This window comes from Carassius carassius, chromosome 8 (genome assembly GCF_963082965.1).
Source record: "Carassius carassius chromosome 8, fCarCar2.1, whole genome shotgun sequence".
NCBI lineage: Eukaryota > Metazoa > Chordata > Actinopteri > Cypriniformes > Cyprinidae > Carassius > Carassius carassius.
The window spans coordinates 5,615,662-5,641,587 of NC_081762.1; the positions used below are offsets into that span (position 1 = coordinate 5,615,662).

A 25,926-nucleotide genomic window follows, 5' to 3' on the forward strand; every position below is an offset into this window, starting at 1 on the left:
ATTTGTGAATTGTGTGAATGTCAGTTTATATTAAAAAAAATGTCTAAAGTCCCATCTGAATCCGTTAATAAAATAGGATGTCCTCCTGGAAATTGTAACTCGGATGTCATTTAGCACACTAATTCCAAACAAACGGGTGCTGAAGATGTTTCATCCACTGTAAAGCGTTGGACACACTTTCAATTAATATTAAGCCAGCCACAATCGCCCCAGACCCCTGTGTACAAAGTAGACAAAGTTATTTAGAAAGATAATGGGGTTTTGCTCAATTACGTTGTTATTGATTGCAGCAGAAGATGCCCTGGGAGCTGTGCAAGACCAATAAGTGCTTATCATTACTCTAAATTAATTAATTTAGTCATTGCAGTGAAAACTTGCCAAACTTGGCAGGTATGGAGGGCTGGTTTTCCAGTTGCTAAGCAACAGGCTGTAAATTTTCGTTTAAAAATAATTCAGCCACTGCGCGCTATTTGAGCTACAAGCTTCGTATGTTAATCTTTTATGCAGAGGTTTAGATACATTATGCTCAATTCAGACAAAATATGAATTATGCATGTAATTTCTATAGATGTGAAAAAATAAAAAAATAAAAACACTGGATGATGCATACCATTTTCACATCTTTTAGAAACACTTTTCAAGCATGTATTTTGGAACCAAAACATGGACTTCTCAGCCTCAAAACAGGTGTAAGTTGTCAGAATTGCATGCATTGGACCCGAATGGAGCTCAAGTAGAAATGCCTCATCTGAAATTGAATTAAGAAGCTGCAAATATTGCATTCTCTTGCTATCAAAGCACTGCTTTGAAATGAAATGAATGAAACATGTCTAGGCTGCTAAATATCTTGACTGGTTTAGGGTATTGGACAACAGACAAGACTGTCTGAAGGTGAAAACTTACCTAAAGGCTCTTTCACCATCTAGTGGACACTCTGGGACCTCAAACCAACCTTTAAGTAATTCAATCACAATTATTCGCCCAGCAGCTCCTGAGAATTCACACACACATACACAAAAATTCTTAGTATTCCACAATCATGAGTTGTCATCTTTTGTCTATAAGATGTAATCTATTAAGCTTTATCTCATAAGGTCAGTGTTAGTGTGTATATATATATATATATATATATATATATATATATATATATATATATATATATATATATATATATATATATATATATATATATACATACACACACATACATACATTATCTCTTCTGAAGCCATTTGATAAGATTTGTGTGGAGAAAAGACCATTTAAGTAGATATTCAATGGTAACTGTTCTTTTCTCAAAGATACCAAATAATACAAATTTCCAAAACAAAATGACTGTCAATAATTGTACAATAAAATCAGACATTTTTGCCAAAATTGTTTAACAAAAGGCCAATGCCAAAAAAAATTAATAAAAAAGAAAAGTACCACAGCTTCAGGCCAACTGACACAAAAGGAGCAACTAAAATCAAAATCAGATTTAAATTTTATCAAATAATATTTGGCTGGGTAAATCCTGTGTATAATTTTGAACGATACTTCCTTTACCTTGTTTGTAATTAAAGTGTAACTAAACCCCTGCTCAGAGCCTGACTCCACCCACTGACAATATTTGAAAAATGCTGAAAAGTGGGCAGAGCACAGCGGAGATAGAGGGGACGAACCTAGGGCGGGGCTGAGCGAGTGCGGCGTGATCCTGAGACCCGCAGTGACGGATTGATTGACAGCTGCTGTCAGAGACGCTAAAATGGAGAGTGACTGTAATGACGCAAGTAGCTTTGCAACAGAGCGATCATTTGAAGTAGAGGACTTTTCTCCCCCACTTTCACCTGAAGTGGAGTGTGTCGAGGGTGTCTGTTCATATCAATTCGAGCCGCTGGCTCAAACTGCGGTCTTAACTCCCGCATCGCGTCGCTTTTCAGCGCGAGCTGTGTGGAGAAGCCCATTTCCACCTCCATTGCGTTGGAGAAGCAATCCCGTGTAAAAAGCAGTTTGCACACTCGAGCTCTAGGCGGGAACTTGAGGTCTTCCAGGCCAAGTGCATGCAACCACTGGCGCTTAATTTTAAAGTCTGCTGGTAAACTATGCAGTCCAGCAGTGCTGTCACAACCAGCAACACACCTCCGTACCATCCTGACCACTGTACTAAATACAGATAAATCTACGCTAACTTGAAGATCTAAATAACTATATAATTGCTATGCTGAAAGATGCTATAATAGTCTACTCTGATAGTTACCAACACTCGCAATTCCAGCTCCTGACTCACTACAGTGATTTTGATGGTTTTATACTTGGTACTTGGTAGCTCGTACCAAGGGGCGTGGTGAACTGGAAACTGCTTATGTCACCTGCCACCGCTTACGTCACTTGCCACCGCAACATCCAATAGGAAAAATCAACTGCAGTAGCCACCGTTCAACCTGAAGAGGGCAGCACTCAGACGTTTTTACACCATATATTGTAGAATTAAAACACTTTATACTCAAATGTCAAAAAAGTTACTCGAATCACTGAACAGCACTAATAAAGCCCCATTCTTATAGATCAGTAACTAAAAAAAGTTGGTTTAGGGTTTAGTTACTCTTTAAATATTGATTAAGTATTAACCAAACCTTTTTCCAAGCAATATTGTCTGTCAGGCAATTGCAATATGAATAAACTGTAACCTTTTGGAACTGTTGTAAACAAATATTGCCTATATAAGAACTTGTATTATATTTGGCAGAGACCACTGTTGGATGTGTATTCCTGTCTGATGTTTAAATAACATACAAACTTCAGGAGAAATAACCCCAAAAATTTTGGCATAATCCCCTGGTGTTACAGGAATATTATAATGTGCCAAAAACTCAGCGTAAGAAAAAAGAAAACCATTTAAATTAAATAACTGATCCACCAATATGATGCCATTATCAAACCAGTGCTTCAGAATAATCGATTTGTGTTTATAGAATATATACTTGTTCCATATATAGTATCTATGAGGTGAAAATTGTGATTGTAGATCAAAGACTATGTAGACCATGAAAAAAAAGACCTGACGGTGAAATTAAGCTAGTTTTGCTGGTATTTTATCAATATAATAACAGCTGATATTCACCTCAGTCAATGACGTCACCGCGCCAATTCTAATCTGGACGCAAACGCGCTTCGGTTTTATGGAAAATAAGTGTTTTAAGTCAGTTACTTACACTGAGTATTTTTAGGATATAATGCTTAAATCATACTGAGGATTTTTATGAAAATGTTATGGTGTTCTTTGGTCTTTCGGGAGTTTGACAGTCGGTGTCACAATGAGCTGTCCTTGTTTGGAAAGAAATTCGTTAGGTTTGAAACGACATGAGGGTGAGTAAATAACGACATAGATTTTAATCTGGAGTTAACTTAATGTTTATGCTTACATTTCTCAAATGCCAACTTGCCTAATATGACCAAGGTATGTTTGTATTAACACGTACATTTTTAAAAATTAGAATAGATACCTTTCTGGTCTTCTGCTCGATAACCGAGGTAGAATGGCGCGCTTTTCTTGGCGCTGATGTCACGCGCGGGAATTCCTTAGTGCACCTTTAGTGGTCGCTGTCGCTGCATATTCGTCATGAATGCCATAAATAGACACACCTGCTGATTGCTCCATTTATTGAGTTACTAAATGGTCTGTGATGCGTTTATACGACCTATTTTGTTATTTAATTATATTTGTATTACCTTTGATTTGATCTGCTCTGGTTCTGATTTTGAACTGATTCGTAGCTATAAAGTCATACTCCTTTGTACTTATATAAAACAACTGCTGTGCGTACATTCAAGGACCTACGTGTCCCAATTTAATTCCCCCTCATCCCTACTTTCTTGTATAAACTCCACGATCTTAAAAATAGAGAAAAACGCCCAATAAAAACAAAAAATCTGCTAAAGGTAAAAAAGCAAAACCATCCTATGACTTTTTGAAGAAAAAACTGAGTCACTCAGATTTTGGTTTATCGGTAAAAAAGAAGTATTGCATAAATAATATCGTGCATAGAAATGACTGATTACATATTAGTGTAGCTATTTATCAAAAGTTTCAAGAAGGATACCTAGACTATATCAGAGTTCATCTTGGTGATAAGCCTGAACAAGGAGCAAAATCCTGTGTGGTTTTAACTGTACAAGACAAGTAATGGTAAGGAATTCATTTTGTTATTATTTGATTACTCAGTTAAGACAAACTGCTTACCCCAGCTGTCAGGAGCATTAAACATCCTAAAATCCATGAATGGAAACATTCATAATAAACATACTTTACCAAGGACACCATGAAATTGAAACCAGATGGTGGACGGTGACTCTTTCAGAACACCAACCATGAGTGGCAAACTTTCACACATAAATTTAGAGTGAATGTCACATTAATTTTTATTATTTGAGAGCATTGAGGTTATAATTCAAACATGTTCTGTTAAGAAATTAATTATCAAAATGTAGTTTAAAAAAAGTATACAGTCACATATGTGTGTTTGTGCATATATATAAACAATATATATGTGTTTATATATATATATAGATATAGCTTATTTATATATAAACAAGGAAGAAAAAAATATTAAAACTTATATCATTTATATTTGGAATCAATTCTTGCCAAAGTAGCAACTGTGCACCTGGGAAGATTATTATTATTTTTTTAACTATCCAATTGTGTAAAATTTGCAAGGGTATAGGTACATAAATATATAATCTTCCCGTGCTTTGATCATAGCACATACAACTTCATTTTCACTCAAAATACATTGACATAGCACCAGTGCTCCCAGGAATTATAGGTTGAAAACAAGCTCAAAATAGTAAAATACAATTAAATAAAAAAGAAAGCCAAAACAAATAAATACATGGGTTAACACGGTTTAACTGAGGAGTTCAAATAAGATTGCCTTGCTGACTGTAATGATCACTAAATAATTCCTTAACGTGTGAGCTTAAAGAGTGAAACAGGCACATCCAATCTTGACATGAGCGTGGGGGAGACAGTCACGACATCACGTGAGAAAGGCAATATAATAATACAGTGATATGTCTACACTCATTGTACTGCAATCAAAACACACATTATTACAGTTCCCTGTTTATTGCACAAGGGACAGAAATGTTCGTTTAAAAGCATAAAAACAATGGCAACGAAAGTGGAGATTACAGTCACTATAACAAGTGTTTTTTAGGAGTCCTGCCATTCCTGACACCGTGTCCGACAGCCTCTGGAGAATGGAGGGGTCGAAACAAGAAATCCTAAAACTGGGAGCTCTAAAACTAGCGTTTTCAGTTACAAGTGTTAATATAAATAAAATGCATACTACGGTGTTCTTTTATAAAAGTTTTCCTGTAAATAATACAGTCAGAGGTACAATACAATACAAGGTAAAACCAAATGCCATTACAAGCCTATCAATATACATTTTTCTCCCTTTCGCTTTTCTCCCATTTTTTTTCATAGCACAACCTATCATTTCTATACACTAGCAAGTTAGTTGCAGTTTTAAAATAAGGGTTCTGAGCAACATCATAAAATTAAGGGGGGAACGAATGAATGATGCCACTAAGAAATGAACCCAATAAGCGCAGTGCTGTCACCTGCTGAATAGTGAGGTTTGAAGCTCATCTTCGTGCTGCAAGGACCACACAAGTTAGAAAAGTTAGAACATCAACAAAAATGGGGAAGGGTACAAAAAAAAAAAAGTACTTCTGACAGTCCTACACAACACAAATGCGTTGCCTTCAATAACTGAAGATGTTTCAAATACGCTCTATACACTTTTAAACATAGCTACTTCTACTTCTTAAACACACAAGTTGCTTGACACGTCTCGGAATTCATCGGACAATCAACGTGTTTTCTTTGTATTGTCTAGGATTGAAAATTTAGAATGCTTTCAAGACTATCAATCAAAGCTGGGCATGGGATGAAATGTATGGTTTTCTAATGTCTGTTTCTTGTGGCAGTTACCCTGACCATGGGGATACTTGTCCATTTTGAACCTAAAGTCACTATAATTTAACCTGCCCATTGTGACATCACAAAAACAATACTGATCTAACAGTACCATGGTGGGAAAAGTGCTTTTTAATACACAATATATATGGAAATGTCTCATTTGAAAGCAATCCATTTATAATAATTAAAACAAGACGCCAGCTAGTTTGCACTACTTCAAAAGGCTGGTATCAGAAATGAAGGCAGTTGCCCTCAATGTCCCCCACCCCCAAAAGGGAACTATGCAAATGCAAGTAAGGTCACCAGTGGTATTTAGGATAAGAGAAAGGTTGGGGAAAATGTCACTATGACCTAAACTAACAGTTATTACGCGATGTAACAAATCCATTGTTTAATCCAATGTTTCAGGGTACATGCAGGGACAGTTCTCTTAACCTAAACAACAACCTGTTCAACAAAAGCCTCACAGCCACACCTCAAGCACTAGAGATGACTGCGAATAAAAGGAATGGGGGTTTTGGCACCTCCAAAATCCTTGGCATGTTTCTCCGAAACAAACCGCAAGTTCTGCTTCCCCAGTTCTCACCACTATAGAAAGGGCCCAGGCGGAATACTCAATAAGTTGGTGCCCATGGTCAGACTAGAAGAAGGTGACGAGCTGTTCCAGTGAACCTTCTGATGGTGTCTTAAGTTGGATTTGCTGGAGAAGTGCTTATCACACTGCTTACAAGAGAAAGGCTTTTCCTTGGTGTGGATGCGGCGGTGGCAGATGAGCTGGGTGGAGACCCGGAAAGCCTTACCACAGTCCGGGCACTGGTAACGCTTGGGTTCAGTGTGGATGCGTCTGTGGTTTTTGAGTGCCATCAGGTTGGAGAACTCCTTCTGACAGGAGTTGCAGAAATAGGTGCCCATTTTGTGGCTGTTCTTGTGATTCAGAAGCGAGCTGGCGTGACGGTAACCACGGCCGCACTGATCACAGATATGCGACTTACACCCCGCCTCACTGCAACTCTGCTGTTGTTGCTGCTGTTGTTGTTGATGCCCAGATGAGCTGCTCCCTCTGAGGCCATGGTGTGATGGGTTAAGCTTTGGAAGCCCATTAGGATCCAGTCCCTGGGCCTGCATCAGCGTAAGGTCAAGCCCAGAGCCCCAACCCACATCTGAGCCCCTGGACGAAACCCCAGGCTGTTGCAATGATTTTGGTGCACGGCCATGTTGCATTTCCAAGTGGAGTCGAAAGCTAGCCTGGGTAGGGAAGCTCCGCTGGCACAGAGTGCAGGCTAACTCCAGCTCTTTACGGTGCACACGGCGGTGGTTTTGTAGTTGGGAGGAGACACGGAAAGCCTTGCCGCATTCTGGACAGCGGTGTCTTCGAGTTTCAGAATGGATGCGACGGTGGTTCTTGAGTGTGAGCAGGTTGGAAAAGGTCTTGAGGCACACAGTGCAATTGTAGATGCCGACAGTGTGGATGTTTTTGTGATTAAGGAGTGAGCTGGCATGCCGGTAAGATCGGCCACACTGGTCACATCTGTGGAGACGGAGGAGAGGAAAAGTTAATCTCCCCTGCTCACTGTCCTTTTAACCCCTCAATAGTTAGTAAGCTAGATTAGTCTGAAAGTAGTCTGGCAACATGTAGCTGACTTCTATGATAAGTGCATTGACGGATACACAAATACAGGTATATGATCTTGAATCCAGCTGCCAAAACTAAAAAAAACTGGCCCGGCTTGGAGAAGATAACTTGAATAACATTGCCTATTAAGGCAGTGAATAAACTGAACATGAATTATAACTTTGAAGTATCCACCGATTGTGTTTGGTTTTAAAATGAAGGCAGTGGTATAATATACTATAGGGATGCACGATCATGATTTTTCATGGCCGATTCCGATACCGATTTTTTTACAAGCAAACTGGCCGATTCCGATACCCGATTATTTTTTTATCTTTTAAGCAACAAACAAGAAAGAAGGAAAGTGTGCATAAACAAGATGTTTATTTGGTATTTAATAGGCCAAACTGGCTTTTGGCTATTGAAAACAATAACTGTAACCATCTGAAATTAACAGCAGTAACTGCACAGTAAGTAGCCTACATTCAATACAAACATAGATGGTACAGACATCAGCTTTTAACTTTTGTTTTTTAATTGGGTTGAAACTACATGGAACTGGCCTTAAATTAAAAGATTAACTGTAACCATGTGAAATTAAAGGCAACAACTGCATAGTTCTACAGTCCAAATAACACAATCAACACACATACAATAAGATGTATCTTAATCAGCATTCAGTATTTGTTTTAGTTTTTAAATTTGGTTTGAAATAAAAAAACTAGTCTCTATCAGTGAGACTAAATAAAAGTATGCTATATAAATAAATTTTTCCAAAATGTTTAAAATCAAATAATGTTGGTGCGAATAAAACAAAGATGCAAAGTGTTTCATTCATCCAATTTGAAAAAAAAATTAGGGTAATGATTCACATCTATATTTTTTTACTTGAGCCAATGAAAAATAAATAACTTATTGTCTCAAGTAAAAAAATATAGATATAGATGTGAATCATTACCCTAAAATGTTTTAATTGGATAAATGAAACTTTTTTTCAGTGGGCTACAGCAGGTGATTTTTAAATCAAATTAAGTAATTTTAAAAATGTAATTTTATGGTAAAATAAAAAATCATCATCCTAATGCAGAACTGACGTTTACTTCTGGCTTTTCAAATGTGTATGCAAATTCTAATTTACAAAAAAAAAAAAAAATAAAAAAAATAAAAAAAATCAGTTTTGTCACAGTTTAGTCCGTTTCGTTTCTTATCCAACATGTGAGAAGTTGAGCTGAACATCTCTTCATGGTCTACTCGTGTTCAGGGTGCGGACCGGTACAGTATTGAGAGTGAGAAGTTGTCGTCATAGCACAGAGCCCCTCCCTCGATATCACAGTCTCCGCCATGTTGGCAGGACGCCGGCGGCGAAACAGGATTATTTACATGTGTTGTTAACTCGGTAGTAGAGGAGGTTTTGGCAATTCCGCACTGTTTTACCATGCCTGGAAGTAACTGCTGCGTTAAAAACTGCTCCAGTACCTCACACGATACATATGGAAAACATGGGAACAGTGGAATACAGTTTTTTTAGGTTAAACCAAGCGCAAAACAGCAGTATTTGGAGAAGCTCTCAGGCATCCAAAATATCGACCCATACAAGCTCCCTGCAGCTGAATGGCACAGAGACCTGGACCATACCTCCATGCACATATATGGACATTGTGAATTATCTCGTTTTTGGTGTAAGTTACTACAAAATTTAGGAGTTTAAAAGCCACAAGTCTTTGGAAAGCTTTCTGCTGTGGCTGGGTCCATCTAAAAGCCCCCATGTGGTGAAGACTGCCTTTTACTGGCCAAAGTAAGTTTATTCACATGCGTTTTAGCGTGTTGTAATTACACATTGCATTTAGCAGACACTTCTTGATCAAAATGACAAAGTAACTTAAAAAACTGCCACTGTTTCGTAAAGACGAGATTGTAACGAGATGTTCAACGTACACAAACGTTTCCAACATAAAGCTGTGTATGTTTAGTTATACTTTGATTTTGAATACATACTGTACCAGGTTTTTGTGTTGGGGGCTGCAAAGTGGACAAATCAGTTCTGGGTTGGCTAGGGTAGTTAAATGTGTGATTGCAAGATGTAAATGTCCTGGTTAGATTAAAGCCATTAACAGCGTGAATGCAAGGTGACTTACACCGTAAACAATATAATTCACAATGTCCATATGTGTGCGTGGAGGTAATGGTCCAGGTCTCTGTGCCATTTCACTGCAGGGAGCTCGTATGGGTCGATATTTTGGATGCCTGAGAGCTTCTCCAAATACCGCTGTTTTGCGCTTGGTGTGAGCTTGTTCCTGTAAGGTCCCCCTTTTTTAGAAGAAAGGGACTCTTATTTGTGCGCCAGTACACCAACGGCTGATCGCTTCCTGCTATCTGTGCCTCAGACATGAAGCTCTGCGTTTCCAGTGATCGGCTGCCCATGTCCTGCGCACAGATTTCGAAATACTTCCACACAAATGGCATAGCGAACGATTACAATGTAATCTGTGCACGCGAGCGCACTTCCGGAAAAATCGGCCGAAAAAAGACCAAAAACCGGCCGATCGTGTATTTTAAGCAAAAATCGACCGGTTCCGATTTATGGCCGGTCAACCGGTGCATCCCTAATATTCTATATAATTTATGGTGGTAGTACATGAACTGTAGATGTATAATTTTGTAACAGTCTACAGGACAAACCTAATCATGAGAAAATGTACTGCAAATCACTGCTTGTTTTCAAACTCATAGTACTTGTACTAAAAGATAGGTAAAAATGGATATGTATAGAAAGAGAACACACAGGAATTGTTATTTTCTTAAAATAACATAATTGTACAGGAAATAAGGTTTTGGTCAGAATAAAACATGGAAATTTATGAATGTTTGTTCTCATCATTTAATATGATAATATGGAAGTAGTGTGTTAGTGTTATTATGTTGGCACATTTCTTAAACTGTTTTCTGCTTGATATTTATATTGTCTTGACAGCAAATTGAGCAAAGTTTTAAGCATGCATTTAAAAAATGTCCCATTTTGTCCCATGTTAAATGCTGTTGGGCCCAGATCAGTATTTATTACTGGAAGCATGACAGCTGATGTAACATGGTCAGTATGTGTACTTATGGCAACTGAATGCTAAAATGGAAACTACAGTAAACTACACCATACAATCAGATCAATAAAGGAGGGAATCAATGATTTGGTACAATACACACACATCTACCTAGTAAGTACATAAAAAATTTCCCTATTATATCAAGACATCCTTACAATCTAGTGCATATTGCTAACTGAAAGCAAAGGGGGGGGTAACTTATCTGGTCTCCACTAATCATACTGTCCAAACTTCAGAAAAATCCGAATTCCGGCACGCGTATGGTCCCAAGGAAGCCGGATTGGAGATCATATACCTGTAATAGACATGTAGAAACCTGTGATCTTTACTAGTTCACTTCAAAAATCACGAACAACAGACGCAAACTCACGTGAACCGGTATTCCTCTCCCTCTCTTGTGCTTGAAGTGTCCTTCCTCATGCCCTCCTTGCCTACCTGGTTGTCCCCGCAGCGGTGCCTAGCCAGCCCAGAACGACCCTGGAAGCTCTTCCCGCAGGTGGGGCAGCCAAAACGGGTGTGGCCCTCCTCATGGACTCTCTGATGATTCCGAAGAAAGCGGGCCAGCCGGAATGCCTTGCCACAGGTTGAGCAGATATGCCGCTTCTTCTGTGTGTGGATACGCATGTGATTGCGCAGGGCCATGTAGTTGGTGTACGGCTTGTCACAAAAGGAGCAGCTGAAGTTGCCAATTTTGTGTGTATTTTTGTGGTTCAGCAGACTGCTAGCATGCTTGTAAGAACAGCCACAAAGGTCACAGGTAAAAGGGCGTTCTTCACGCTCTGGAGACCCCAGGTCACCTGTCTCCATGCTCATATTAGAGCTGTTGAAGGAGGCAGAGGAAGAAGGAAGCTGGGCACTGCAGTTATGCGAGGCCAGATCTGTGGTTGTAGTAAAGACTTGAGAGCACCCATCGCATTCATATTCAGTTGGAGGAGGAGCCGTCTGCATGCTGGGACCAGGAAGAGGACCAGGAATATCTTTGCAGAGCTGGTTGCTGGTATGTGTTTCAAGTTGCCTCTGGTTCCTGAAGCCCCTACCGCAGTCAGTGCAGGTATATTTCTTAAGAGCGAAATGCATTCGGAGGTGGTTCTTCATTGCCAGTCGATTTGGATAAGTGGAGTTGCACACATTGCAGTGGTATTCACCAATCTTGTGTAGGTTCTTATGATTGGCCAGACTGCCAGCATGACGGTAAGTACGTCCACACTGATCGCAAGCAAAGGGGCGACGACCGCTGCCGTCATCAACTTGCTGAGCCCTAGCCCCTGCATATGGTTTCTTGAAACCTTGGGGTTGACCATAATTGGTGTTCACAGGAGGATTCTGAATCTTGGGGTCACCCATCCTCATAGCTTGGAGCTGCGATGGGCCTCCCTCATAGCGGGCACCATTGGGATGAGACATGCTTTGAACCCTTTGTTCTCGATCTCCAGTCTTTGCTCTGTGCTCTTCGTGTAGCCGTAGATGATTTATCAACTGCTTCTGAATCTTGAAGGCTTTCCCACACTCCTCACACTTGTGCCTGCGAAGAGACAAAACACACAAAAAAAAGCAGATAAGAAAGCAGTGTTAAAATGCTCTTCTAAAAAAGGAAGAAACAGAAAAAGGGAAGGTCCCCTTACAAATACAAAGATGACTACGCAATGCTCAAATGGGGTACAGACATTATGAAATTCAGACTCAACTTTGTGTATGTGTGTATATCAGTATGTTTGTTGCCCTCGTCTTTTCTAATGGGAAAAAAAATCACCAGTGCACACTTGCTTTGACACTCAAATTTTCATTAAATCTATTAATTCAGTGATGACCTGGGTAATCACATGAGTGGGGAACTCATGATAATACATAAGCATTCAAAGTATGCAAAGAGAACTAAACAGTTAGAGTATAATAGGGCACATGCAATGCTGGCTAACCTCTTTAAGTCAAAATGAGTCCTCTGGTGGTTCTTGAGAGCCAGTAGGTTGTAGTAGCGTTTTTGGCAGACAAGGCAGCGGAAGACCCCAGTCTTGTGAGATTTCTTATGGTTGAGCAGGGAGCAGGGGTGTCTGTAACTCCTTCCACACTGGTCACACCTGTGGGGCCGATCACCAGAGTCTGGCAACTGCCGAGGGTCTACAGGCCTACCGATGCCACTGGTACCAGCACCACCCGTCATCCCTTTAGCTCCATTCATTCCCTTGTTCAATGCCCCCACTCTCGCCTTGCCTGGACACAGGTGAGTGATCAGCTGGTGGCGATCTGCAAAGAACATGCCACAGTCAATGCAAATGTGGTTCCTTCCATCCATTTTGCCATTAGAATTAGAGCTAGTGCCACCCAAGCCATGTGTAGTTCCATCTGGCCGGGGATGTCCGTGGACTAGCTCGTGGTTAAGCAAGTCTTGCTTTCTGCTGAAGCTCTGGCCACATGTGCTACAGATCAAAATACTGGTTGTACTACCTTCTTGTCGCCTCCTCCACTCTTGCTCACCTATTGGAGAGAGGGCAGAGGAGGGTCCTGCCCCATGGTTAACCCCATGGCTTCGTAAGTGGCTACGAAGTGCCCTCAGGCTGGCGTAATGGTTTCCACAAATTGTGCACTGATAAACCTCTCCATCGTCATCATCTTTGTTATCCATTCTTTTACTGTTGCCCTGGGAGTTGACTTGAGCACCTCCAAACTGCATCAGATCATGACTACGCCTCTGGCGAGCACTTTCTTTGAGATTGCCACTGCCTGCTGGCAGGGAGGCACCACCAGGACTATGGAAGCTCAAGTTATCCATGTAACCATTGGTCATACTGCCTTGGTTGACACTGTCTGCTTGACGATGGTTTTGTGGAAGAGTTGAGTGACCAGAATTGCTTTGGGCAAAAGAGCCATCGAATCGGTCATGGAATTCCAGTGAATCCAGGCCACTGTTATGGGAACTGTCTGGGACAAAGTGTGCTGCATCACCAAGATTACTGGTCAGTGAAATTGGCGTTGTTGCACCACTCTCCTGGTCCTGAGCATGTACAAAGCCTTGTTGAGAGTCTAGCCCTGTCAGTGGCTCAGAGGAAAGCCAATCTCCCTCTTCTGTACCCATCAACTGTGAATTTGGCCGGGATTTGTGACTACGGAGGTGGCTATGAAGTGCTGCTAAGTGTGGATACTGCTTACAGCAAACAGTGCACTGATAATGACCAGTTTGATGGGAGCGTTTATGATTAACTAGACTCCCAGCATGTCGATAGCTTTTCCCACAATCTTGGCACTTAAATCGGCGTTCAGCATCGTCAATGGCTGCAGACTGCTCCTGTGACCTTGTCCCACCATTGGATGATGATGTTGAAGTTTGAGAGTTTGAAGCCAGTCCATCAGAATTTAAAATAGCAGGGCCATCTTGAGCATGTGTTGTGGTGTGAGGGTCATGGGTAAGATAATGAATTTTGAGACTCTCTAAGTCTGGATGTCCCGTTCCACAATATGCACAGGTATATATGGCATTATTAACAGGAGGGCCTAGCATTGGGTCATAACGCTTGTTGGGTAATGGAGGCATTGGAAGAGGGTCACCTAGAGCAGGTGTATAAGGATTCACCGCTGGGGATCGAACAGAACTAAGATTATGAGGCACTATCCCTGGGAAACTACGTGTTAGCCCCAACGAAGATGATGCAGCATTATGTAACAAAAGGTGCTCTTGAAAGTCATTCTTATTAGGCAAAGCAACTTGACAAAGATGACAAAAGCTGGGTGCCATGTCAATATTCTGGGGGCCAAGGGGACGAGAGTCAGATGGTGCTTCAGGCACAAGGGCTCCCATGGACATTCCAGGGGGCTTAAATTTTGAATGAGTGCGTTCGTGAGCACTGAGAGCTGCAAGATTATTGAACTGTTTGTAACAGACATTGCACTTATACGTGCCCTCTTGATGAGACTTCTTATGGTTTACCAAGCTGCCATGATGACGATATGTCCTGTCACATTGGTCACATTTGAATGGTCTGTCCCAGGCATCTTCAGATCCTGGAGATTTTTGTTTGTCGTGGTCATGGCCAGGCATCATTCCACTGTTGTTAATGTGACTCCTGAAAGCTGCATCAGACAGATCTTGTGCTAGATTATAATCCCTTTCTTCATCAACATTGTCATCGTTCTCCTCTTCAGCTTGGGCACTTGGAGACAGGGTGTGGATGCGGAGGTGGTTTTTGAGCGCCACTGCATTGGGCAATGTTCTGGTGCAGACCGGGCACTGGAAGGAGCCCATCTCATGAGTTTTTTTGTGAGAAGCCAAGCTACTGGCATGCTTAAAAATACGTCCACACTGCTCACATTCAAATCTGCCATTCACTTCTTGATGATAGTGTGCTTTCATGTGCTCCAGTAGGCTAGGTGTACTTGGGCAAATGATGTCGCATTCTTTGCAAGGGAAACCCTTGGCACGATTCATATCATGCATAGCCATGATGAGAAAATTGAAATGGAAGGGGGAAATGTCCACATAAAATGATCCTCGAACAAAGAAGAAAAGGGGGCAATGTGTGATGTTCAGCTCTCTGCTTCTGTAGTATCAGCCATTTTACCTGGGTGACAGATATTCTCTCCAATCAGCCTTTCAATTCCACTCGATCACAGGAGTTCAGAGAGGGTCTGGACAGTTGTGGGGCATCAGAGGGAAGCTGAGAAAATACAAAAAGAAAAAATTTATTTAATTTCATGTATCTATATTCACCATCTTAATGTATATAAGTGACAGAAACAGTTTACAAATCTAAATGCTAGTTTGAAACAGCATAAGAAACGCTGTACCAAGAGTAAGTAAATTAGAGATTATATGCAATATGGGTAAAATTATAAAAGAATATATAGTGACCACCTAGATGATCAAGACAACTTTTTGCAGAATGTACTATAAATAGCAACTGCATGGTGATTCGGGAATATTGCAGCCTTGGGACCTTTGCGAAATGTAGTCACTTAAATCATACAGTCATCCAAATAACACTAGAAAATCCTATCTGGAGGAACTGAACTGAAGCAAAATAAATGTTCCTACATTTTGGAATGTTCATCTCTTCCTTCTTCAACCCGGTAAAAATGTTGCTCATGCAAGTATGATCAACATAAAGGATGGCGTCAATGTGCCAAAACACTTTCGTAAACAAGCAGTTTGGGTCAAAATTGATTAACAGATACTCACTAATGGCTGTCTAACCATTCAGCTGTTCCTATGTTTGACAAAAAAATATAATTGGAGCTATTTTGACAGCTGAAGTGAGCAATTTGCAAAAACAAACAACCAGAAGTCATGCACTGTCAATACAAGCGGTCAATATAAGACTACTAAGGCCTATACAATGCAATAAAACTTAGCAGAATTAACTAAATGCAAATTTGCAGCGATGCTTCAATGAATATAAATGAGAATGCAAATGGTGTAGGTTGTTATCTGCACCCTGATACAACTAAATACAGCAGTATGGTATACAAACTCCTACAAACAACCAAGGTTACATTGCCTTGTCATCCCCTGGCAACTCTTTAGCTAGTCTGCCAAAATAAGAAGCTCCAATCAGATTAATAACTACAATGTTCTTTTTGATTAATTATATGGCATGGCAGTTGATTTTTGAGGGAATCTTTTTCATTTAAAGGCGTCTTTAAACTTGCGATTTCAAGTTTTCCTTTTGTCTTTGGAGTGTTACAAGCTATTGGTGCATAAAGAAAATCTTGACAGTTGAAAAGACTAAAGTCTTGAACCCAAAGCGATATTCTTTGTAAAGTTAAGACTTTTACATTTTATGGAGGACTGCCCGAAAGTATGTTTACATATGTAAAGGATTTCCCATAGATAATTAAAAACGTGAGTTTTGAGCAGTGTAGAGCAGTGGTTCTCAATTCCAGTCCTTGTGCCCCCTGCTCTGCAAATTTTGTATGTTTCTCTTATCGCTTCAGACGTTTGTTCTACTTGAACATAAGTGCCCTGCGAAGTGGACAACACATGATATTCCTCCATGATCCCAGTTTGTTTTGAACATATACATTCTTTTCAAAGTGCATTGAAGTGTGCAAAACATGAATTTATATATTTTATTTACAGAGGTATATGGTGTCACACTTGTCTGTGTGTGAAGACATTGCACAACTCAAATCCATTAATTAATATTCTGAAATGAAGTAAACTTAAACAGATTTCCCCTATTCAGGGAGTAAGGAGCAATGAACACTGTGTAGGGACCATGTCAATCAGAATATAGTTCATGCATGTAGCTCACTTCTAACGAGCTTATAATCTGAATCAGGTGTGTTAACAAAGAGAGACATGCAAAATATGCAGAGCTGGGGGGTGTGAGGACTGGAATTGAGAACCGCTGGTGTAGAGTAGCACTTGTCGTTTTTAATTTCTCTGATCACAAATGCAGACATGGTTTTATGTTTACACAGTGCAATGCAATGCAAAGTGTAAAAACACAGTATAAATTATTATAATCCGTAATCATGTCCCCACTGGATGCAACAAATGGTTCATTTGTAATAGGGTTTATTATTTTTGTCTTGTAGCGCCAATGTTCTGACCTGGACACGCATCACAGTATGGCAAGGGGCGTAAATTAAGACTGACCAAAATTTTATTGCATTTCCACATTTAATATATTTGTGAACTGATGACCCCAATTTTAATACTGAAAGTTACTCTTAAAACTAGTTTTCATTGTTATCCATTGTTAAATCAATCAGATGTGCTCTTCAAAACACATGCATTATTCTGATTTTCTGTTGCTTTCACTGGTCACTAAGTGCTAGTACTCACTTCAAAATCACTTCCTCAGATTAAATAACTGCCATGGGCATCGCTAAAGCCAAGTGAAACTTGGTTACTTTGGCTCCAATATAAATACAGAACCAGCCTGATTCAAAAAAGATTCAGTGTGTTTGGCGACAGTACAAAATAAGTGCCACCACTTTTCTTACTCATGATAATACGTAAAGCACAGTATTATTCAAGTGGAGTTTACTTTAAGAGAACTAAATAAAAGGCATGACCACAAATTCACTTCAATTAGTCTCCACTGGGGAACAATTCATCTTACCACACAACTTGAATGAAAGAAAGTGCTCTTTTACCACACAATGGCCATCAGAAAACTGAAACACTAGAAAACTCAGCTGGATTATTTTCCTGCCTCTCTCAAGCCAGTTGTTTGGCATTATTTCGCTGTCAGTACAATAACTTCAAAAGAGCCACCTCAACAATAATCCAATGTTCAGAAAATGTGTGACTGATATCAAAATCTGTCACTAGCTATGTTTCCATCAACACGTTTTTATCCGAATTATGTGATATCGAATGAAAAATGCCTTATGGAAACAGTAACATTCGATTGAATTTCGTGAATATCGACTCAAATGAAATACGGTCGGTCTCATCGGATTTTATCTTGATCGATATACGGCTTATGCGATAAACGCTGATGGAAACGTTATTTGCCGAATAAATAATGATTTGCGATTAAGTTTTAGGTCATTTTATGGTTGCAACCCAAAAATGTCCCTTATGATGCAACGATCGTCTACCACAGCCTGTAGTACGATTGATGGCCAGCCCTTTCTATTGACAAAATCCCTGTAGCCTTCAGCAGGGGGTCTAATCGGGACGTGAGTCCCGTCTATTGCGCCATACACCTGTGGCACAAGGTGCGCTCTGGAGTTACGCAGCGAGATATCATGCGCCTCATCCACTCCAGGTAGGTATATATATCTTCGCATCATCCTCGTTCGTATGGCATTGCACACGGCGTAAACACACCGGTGCACGGTGGTTTTGCTGACTCCAAACGTTTCGCCTACCACTCTGTACTCTGCGCATGTAGCCAGTTTGTAGAGCGCAATGGCGATACGCTTCTCGGTTGGAACCGGAGGACGAGAGCTTGCGACATCTGGGGAAAGGGACGGGCCAATAAAATGACACAACAGGTCAAATGTTGTCTTGGTCATCCGAAAATGCTTCAACCAAAGGTTTTCCGTGAAATGTCTCTGAACCAGGATCTCCCAGAACTGTTTGAAGCGCTGTCGTTCCCACACCACAGGCCGCCTTCGTTGTCGTCGGGGATTTACGTGCATCTGCATCATCATAGCAATGTGTTGATAGCGTCGTTGTTTTCTTATAATAACTTGATAAGTCGCTATCAGCTGGCACATAAGCACTATTATAACTTGTGCAATATTGTTCATTTGTTGGTAAATGGCGCGCTCCATTTTGTTTAGCAAAACTTTGTTCGCAAATGTTTGCTTGAATGTTGTGCGATTCAATGCGAAAATGAATGGAAACACCTTAAAATGTCTCAAATCAATTCGATATACCAATTTGATCGCAAAACAGCATGTGACGTCATTACGCACAGGTTTTTATTCGCTTTAAAGCCGTTTGATGGAAACACACTTTCAGCAGCTTTATTCGCATGATTTTTTTTACCGAACTTCAGATAATTCGATTGACAAGTTGATGGAAACATGGCTACAGTGAAGTTATCTGGCAGTAAACAAGAGGTCAATAAGGCCTTGTTTAGAGCTGCAACAAGGTTTGAAGAAAAATAGTTTCTAATGCATCAGATTACTCTGCATGGGTCACATAAGTATAATTTCAATGTAGCTCTGAATCAGCCTGTATTTGTAGGTCATCAATTTGCTTTACAAAATGTGATATCCCTGTATGCATCTCATGTCATTTTAAACTAATATTTTATATAATCACATTCAAGCTGCTAATTATAACAGTAATGAAAGGAAAACGCCAGTTTCTCCATATTCCACTGTGTTCTTCCCTCAACTTGAGTGATATTACTGCGCCGAGGTCGAAGTGCATTGAAGTGCTCTTCCACCGTAGATTATAGTTATCCACTTAGAAAATCGCCTGTTTATTTTGTGTCACCACACTTACTTGTGTAACTACTCACGTAACCGTCTTTAAATAGGGAAAACAGGGAAGTGTTTAGTGGCTTCTAAATGCATCCGTTTGGATCCTAAGAAATGAATGGTGCTAAGCTAAATGCTAACATAGTGGCGTCACGCGCTACAGCGACTAAGTGCACGCACTGAGATGGGAGAGGTACACATCACCTTATGTAAGTTGATGGAACAACATAGTGGAATATGGAAAAACGTGGCGTTTCCCTTTAAATATATCCATGATAATCAGGCCTAAAAAAAAAAAAAGTTTGGTTCCGGTTGGTTGTCAGTTGAGGTCATTGGTCGGTAGGGATTTATTATTTTTTTTATTTATTTATTTTTTCTCCAGTGGCAGTTTTACACACACACACACACACGCGCGCTGATTTTAAATGTGTGTACCGGTACTTTTACCACAGTGATTCTGTATTCCCGTTTAAAGTCTGTTGTTGCCATAGACACGCAAAACGCACACACACACACAAAAAGCCTTCGCGGGAGTTTGACAGGCGATCTCATAGTAGATTAACATGGAGGATTTGAACTTGAAAAACGGAGTGTACAGACATCTTTTTGTAGTCAAACAACATTCTTTGTTATGTTCATTTATGTGGTTTATTTGATTTTGATGCTATAAATTAACTAGAAGCAAGAGACGATCAGTTAGTTTTAACTGATGATCTAACTTACAGCGATCTGTTCGACACATTCAAGAGCCACAAAACGGTATTTATTGTTTACATTTCTTTAAAAAATGACCACATTTGAAAGGTGAAATAACCAAATGAGACTTTGTTTCATATTAAAAGTAAGCAGGTAATGTTAATGTCCTGTCTGTCATCATGTTGTCAGTGCCCTCTCTGTTCCGCGATATATTGTTGACTCCCCCCTCCCCCCGTGTTTCTCTTAATGTTACGATTTCCAAACCTTAAGTTATAGCTCACTTTAGGAATTGACAGTTAAAGGGTTTTGATGCAATACTTAATGGTTTTTAACGGATTACTTAAGTGTAAAACAGCATTTAAAGGAAACTGTAATTTAATTAACGATGTGTGAAAGACCGTTCTTCCCCAGTCTCATAAAATAAATTTGGGTCGCACATAAATTGAAAGGGTCGGTCGGAAACCGGAACCAAACAAATTTTTTTTTTAGGCCTCAGGTTAGTCTGGTACCAAGGCATATATAACTGTAATTATTTAACATATCAAGTAATTGAACAACGAAATATACTATGAAAAAATAATGCTTCAAGGCTCATGTAAGTTCCACATCCTAAAGTTTCTAAATTTTAAGTTTCACTATTTCTTACATTTGTAAGTACATTTTGTACTACAAGTTGCAATACAGATTATGTGAAGTTGTTTATGATGTGATTGTGATCATCATTCATGCATAGCACAATCTGCTGTATGGGGAATTAATCTATTCTCACAGCATCTGTGATCTGAGTTAAGATTGCATACCCTTAGGGTATATAACCTGACCAGTAGTCTCTGACTCAAGACCATCTGGATGCATTAGCTCATCAACGCTGTCAAGATCCATGCTGCAAAATGCCAGATGGGTCAAGATTTACAGTAGGGGTGCACCGATCAAGATCGGCCGATCATTAATGTGCATCTCGTCAGTAAAGCCGATTATCTAATCGATTATGTGAAATCACACCTGATGGAATTTACTGCTGATTAGATAACCGGTGTCCTGACATTTTATCCTACCCGTCAGATTTTCCTACCCGGGTTTACTGTGCATGCACGCATCAATATTACATCCTTTTTCTCATGCTAAACAGCGATATTTCATGTATCTGCATTACTGTAAGGGTAGGTTTAGGGTTGTGGTAGGTGTAGACTTTAATAAAAACGCAATCTAATTGGTAGAAAAGAATATTTATTGTTGGTTTCTAGCTACAACCGCGAATATAACACATAATAACTGTATTTGCAGTAAGGGTAGGTTTAGACATTAATAAACCATAACTTTACAGTAGCATTTTTTGTTGTAGAATTGTACTACCCACTGTTTTAGTGGGAGATAGGAAAATCTGACAGCGTAGGACAAATCGACAGAACACCGGCTTTACTGACGAGATGCGCATTTGATCAGCTCATCTTGATCAGTGCACCCCTAATTTACAGAATAAAATGAATGCAGTAATATACAAATAGACTACTTACACCATGTTTGCTCATTTGAAGGTTGGTACAAGCTGTACTAGAACATGTTGCAGTGAAAGAAATTGTTTTTTTTAAATCATGGTATAGTGATAATAACAGCTGGTAATATCATGGTACTTATCCGATATATGTAATTGGACATTTAACTGAATTATCATATAACATCACAAAACATGGTAATGCATATTGTTTTTTGTTATTGAAATATTGAGTTTAAATCTAACTCATGCTTTACAATGCATGATTAGTGATAAACTTGATAACTATTTTTTGCTTTTCTACAATATTTTCAGTCATTTCCGATAAGGATTATAAAATAAAATAAAAATTAATCATTCAGACAATTTTGTGTCAAAAAAGTTAGGTAAAACAGCTAAGCATATAAAAACACCAGGTTTTATTTATAACTTGGCTTTTATTTTCCCTTTAATCTAAATATGTAAAAATAGCTCTCAAATCATTATTACAGCATGTTATGAAGCTGGAACAGGGTGATGGTTTTATAGCATTGTATTATTTTTAGTGGTGGGCCGTTATCGGCATTAACATGCTGCTTTAACGTGAGACTTATCGGGCGATAAAAAAAAATATCGCCGTTAATCTATTCTCAAAGTTGGGTTGGGAGCTGGGTCTATACTAGCAAGCTATGATGACTTTCACCTTGATATTTTATATAACCGACTGGCTGAGGCCAGCCTAAAAAGATGCTCAGGACAGTTGACGGGCCACTGCTGCGCATCGTCACGAAAGCTTATCTTTTTCAAGTTTTTTTAAGCCTTACCGCTTGTCGAGTTAAACATTAAAGCATCAAAACACAAGACGCGGAAAAGCTGAACAGAGCTGGTTACTCGCCAAACCACAAATTATTCAGACACCAGATATAATTTTTGATATATATAGCAAAATTGTAATAATGTGAGAAATGTTGAAGGTGTCTGAATAAATGTAGGTTTGATTGTATATTTCATCTTTACATTGAAGACTATCCAATGTATCGCACTGCAGACGGTGTATGTGTGAAACAGGCGTAAGGTTGTTTGCACTTTGTGCAATGTGGAATTAGCTTTTTCAAGTACTTTGTGATGCATTTAGGAAACAGGAGATGAGCCCCTTTTCTAACGCACCACCTAGTTGATAAACCCCTTCTCAAAGACTTACTGTTTGTCAGTTTTATTTGGGTAAAACACACATATTCTGAATGCCTTCGGCAGAATTCAAATGAGCCATTTTAATATAGATTAACCTAGATTAATTTCAAAATCACAGTGAGATCTAGATTAAATCTAGATTAAAAAAAAAAATTAATCTATGCCCACCACTAATTATTTTCCAACAAGAATAAATAAATATTCATTTTAGCAATTCACTTGATATTTAAGATTTTATTAACTCCCTTTATATTTCCGGACATAATTTTAAATTCTTCTAATAATCAAAGGGACCCTATAGACATTTACAGCTCTTAAAAACTAGTAAACGGTGATAAAACACATGGGCTCATAAATAATAATAATAATAATATAATAATAATAATTGTAGCAACTTGGCTATTATCTAAATATATAAACTGACCCTCCCAAAACATTGTTACAGTTGAAATATGTTATTATGCATTATATTTTGTTATTTCCCAATGGCGCAGCTCACAAAGAAGCAAACGGGTGGGAACCAACACGTCTGTGTGGACCCCTAATGATAACAATAATTTTCGTCAATTGGAACAAAAGCCGTTTTTATATAAAATGTAAGCGATTAACGCCTCGCCATGACCTTGGCATGACGCTCCCACACCCGCTTTTTATCCGGACAAAAGCAGATGCAGATACCCGACATTCCGCGTCATTTTCCCTCCCCAGACTCACCAAATAAGACGCCAAAAGTCCTGAACCCAGACAAAAATGTAGTGCATCCAGTTGGGCTTGATATACTATAATTTCTCTAGTCAAATACGTGTGTACATCGTTGTGAGGGATACCAAAATGTACATCCTGACCCGTTTGTTTTTCACAGGATCCGCGAGTCTCTGTGTGCAAATATTAGCAACAAGGTGGGCTTTAGCAACAATAACGAGTGTGTGAGGGGAGGAAAAACGATCCTTTTCGAAGCGCCAAACGCTTTAGAAGAAATATTCGAGCTCATTTGTTGTCTACCTCGTGTGAGGGTTCAAATGCGCGAAAAAAAAATCCGGCGATCGCATCGATTATTTTAATGTGTCGGTCTGACAGCGACAAACCCCCCTCAGCTAACGCGCTAGCCTCCCTTCACGATACTAGTGCGGGAGCAAACAAAACAGTCTCCCAAACAAAATAAACCATTGTGATGTCGTGTGGATAAATAATACACAAAATAAATCTGTCTGAAACGATACACGCCCGGCATACAGTGTGAAATGGTTTCTGCTTCGCAGTAAGGTCAGTGCTAGTCGGCTAACGTTAGCTGCCTAGCGACACAAAGATCCGGGGGCTCGCGAGCTCTGATTCAATGAATGTGGCCATTGTGTGCAATTAAACAAACACCTTCAAGCTGCAACCACTTACCCGACTTACAGACGTGCACAATGATCAAGAATGGGGGTTTATGCTCGTTTTGATTGCGCAGATGATATATTGCATGTTCAGTCGCTCGCCATAGTCATTTTTTAACTCTTTTTTTTTTCTTCAGCGGGCGGCTCCACCGTCTTGTTCTCGGTGTATTCAGCACACTTCCTGCTGCGGGCTGAACGGGGATGTAGATCTGCGGACGTGCTTCACCGCGTCACTCAGCGCTCATCTCCGTGGGTTTGCGTTGGAAGTAAACATTGTCCGTTGCAGCGTGTACCTAATTTTTCTCTAAAATCCTAAAGCAGATGTTTGCGTTAAGTGTTTCCAGTATTTGGGTAACGTTAGACAATAGACAGTGTCTGCAACTTTTTGTCCATCCACTGGAAATGCCACCCACCAAAAAGTACCATGATAGTACCATGTTTTCTATGCTATTACATTGGAAAACTGTGGGGCTACATGCATTATTTCAGTAATTAAAAGGTTTCAGTTGAAAGTTAAAGGGAAACCTGAATTCCATTCTAGTATTTTTCCAATGTGGAAGTCAATAGGTACCATCAACTGTTGGTTGACTAACATTCTTCAAACCTGTCATAAGGGACAATTTTTTTTTAATTGAGGTCTATACATCACATGATAGCTAAATAAATAAGCCTTCCATTGATGTGTGGTTTGTTAGGATCTGACAATATTTAGCAGAGATACAACTATTTGAAAATCTGGAATCTGAGGGGGCAAAAAAAAAATCTAAATATTGAGAATATCCCCTTTAAATTTATCCAAATTAATTCTTAGCAATGCATATTACTAATCAAAAATTACGTTTTGATATATTTATGGTAGGAAATTTACAAAATATCTTCATGAAACATGATATTTACTTAATATCCTAATGATTTTTGTCATAAAAGAAAAATGTATAATTTTGACCCATATTGTTGGCTATATGGGTCCAGACTTATGACCGTTTTTTTTTTTTTTTTTTGGTCCAGGGTCACATATATGGGGTGCATAAATAATTACAGAATGTACATTTTTGGATGAACTATCCCTTTAATTAGATAAATGATTGTTTCCTCTTGTTTGGGGTTTTGTATGATGGTTTTAAAAACATAATTAAAACGTACCTGAGATTGTCATAAACATTATTTTTACTATAGCTGTTGTTTTGCTATAGTACATGAACACAATTAACACACACAACGGCTTACATTCATTTTCAAGTGTCACATGTTTTAAAGGTTATAGATTTATATATTTTGTAATTTATATATTTAGTGGCCAAAACCATTTTGTCTGTTATGTACATTGAATTTTCAGTTTACGTTTTTGTTCTGGTTGCATACATTGTTGCATTTTATTGTGCATATTTTTCTGGGCCTTTGATGTTTATAAGGAAATTGACGTTCTATAATAAACCTATGATAAAATATTCACTAAAGCATGTGTGACAAGACGAGTCAAAGTTTGGACACATCAACTTATTTAGTAATCTTACTAAATTGTTATTTTTTTTTACAAAAAAGTATTTAAAACTATGAAATAACATGAATGGAAGTTATGGCAATGGGAATTATATAAGTACTTAAAGAAGTTTTACATATATTTGAGCTTA

At 39.1% G+C, this 25,926-nt stretch overlaps 1 protein-coding gene and 1 long non-coding RNA gene across 5 annotated transcripts in view; both read right to left on the reverse strand.

Annotated features, from left to right (window-relative positions):
• LOC132145070 (uncharacterized) overlaps positions 1–993 on the reverse strand; it is a 49,358-nt gene extending 48,365 nt beyond the window's left edge. The window contains exon 1 of the long non-coding RNA XR_009434431.1: positions 904–993. This is a non-coding gene — a long non-coding RNA (uncharacterized LOC132145070). The remainder of the gene's footprint in view (positions 1–903) is intronic.
• Positions 994–4,389: 3,396 nt separating this feature from the next.
• On the reverse strand, positions 4,390–24,694 carry si:dkey-89b17.4 (zinc finger protein 646). Of its 4 annotated transcripts, none has more exons than XM_059555773.1 (5): positions 24,309–24,693; positions 12,598–15,327; positions 11,052–12,203; positions 10,883–10,976; positions 7,357–7,500 (listed from the first exon to the last, which is right to left on the reverse strand). In XM_059555773.1, the coding sequence occupies exons 2-4, from the start codon at positions 15,111–15,113 to the stop codon at positions 10,898–10,900; spliced, it is 3,747 nt and encodes a 1,248-aa protein (XP_059411756.1). In that variant the 5' UTR covers positions 15,114–15,327; positions 24,309–24,693; the 3' UTR covers positions 7,357–7,500; positions 10,883–10,897. The 4 variants fall into 4 exon arrangements, with proteins under 4 accessions (XP_059411754.1, XP_059411755.1, XP_059411756.1 ...); XM_059555774.1 differs by having other exon boundaries at positions 7,367–7,497; positions 10,882–10,976; positions 24,309–24,694; XM_059555771.1 differs by lacking the exon at positions 10,883–10,976 and having other exon boundaries at positions 4,390–7,499; positions 24,309–24,679.
• Between the last annotated feature and the right edge of the window lie 1,232 nt (positions 24,695–25,926).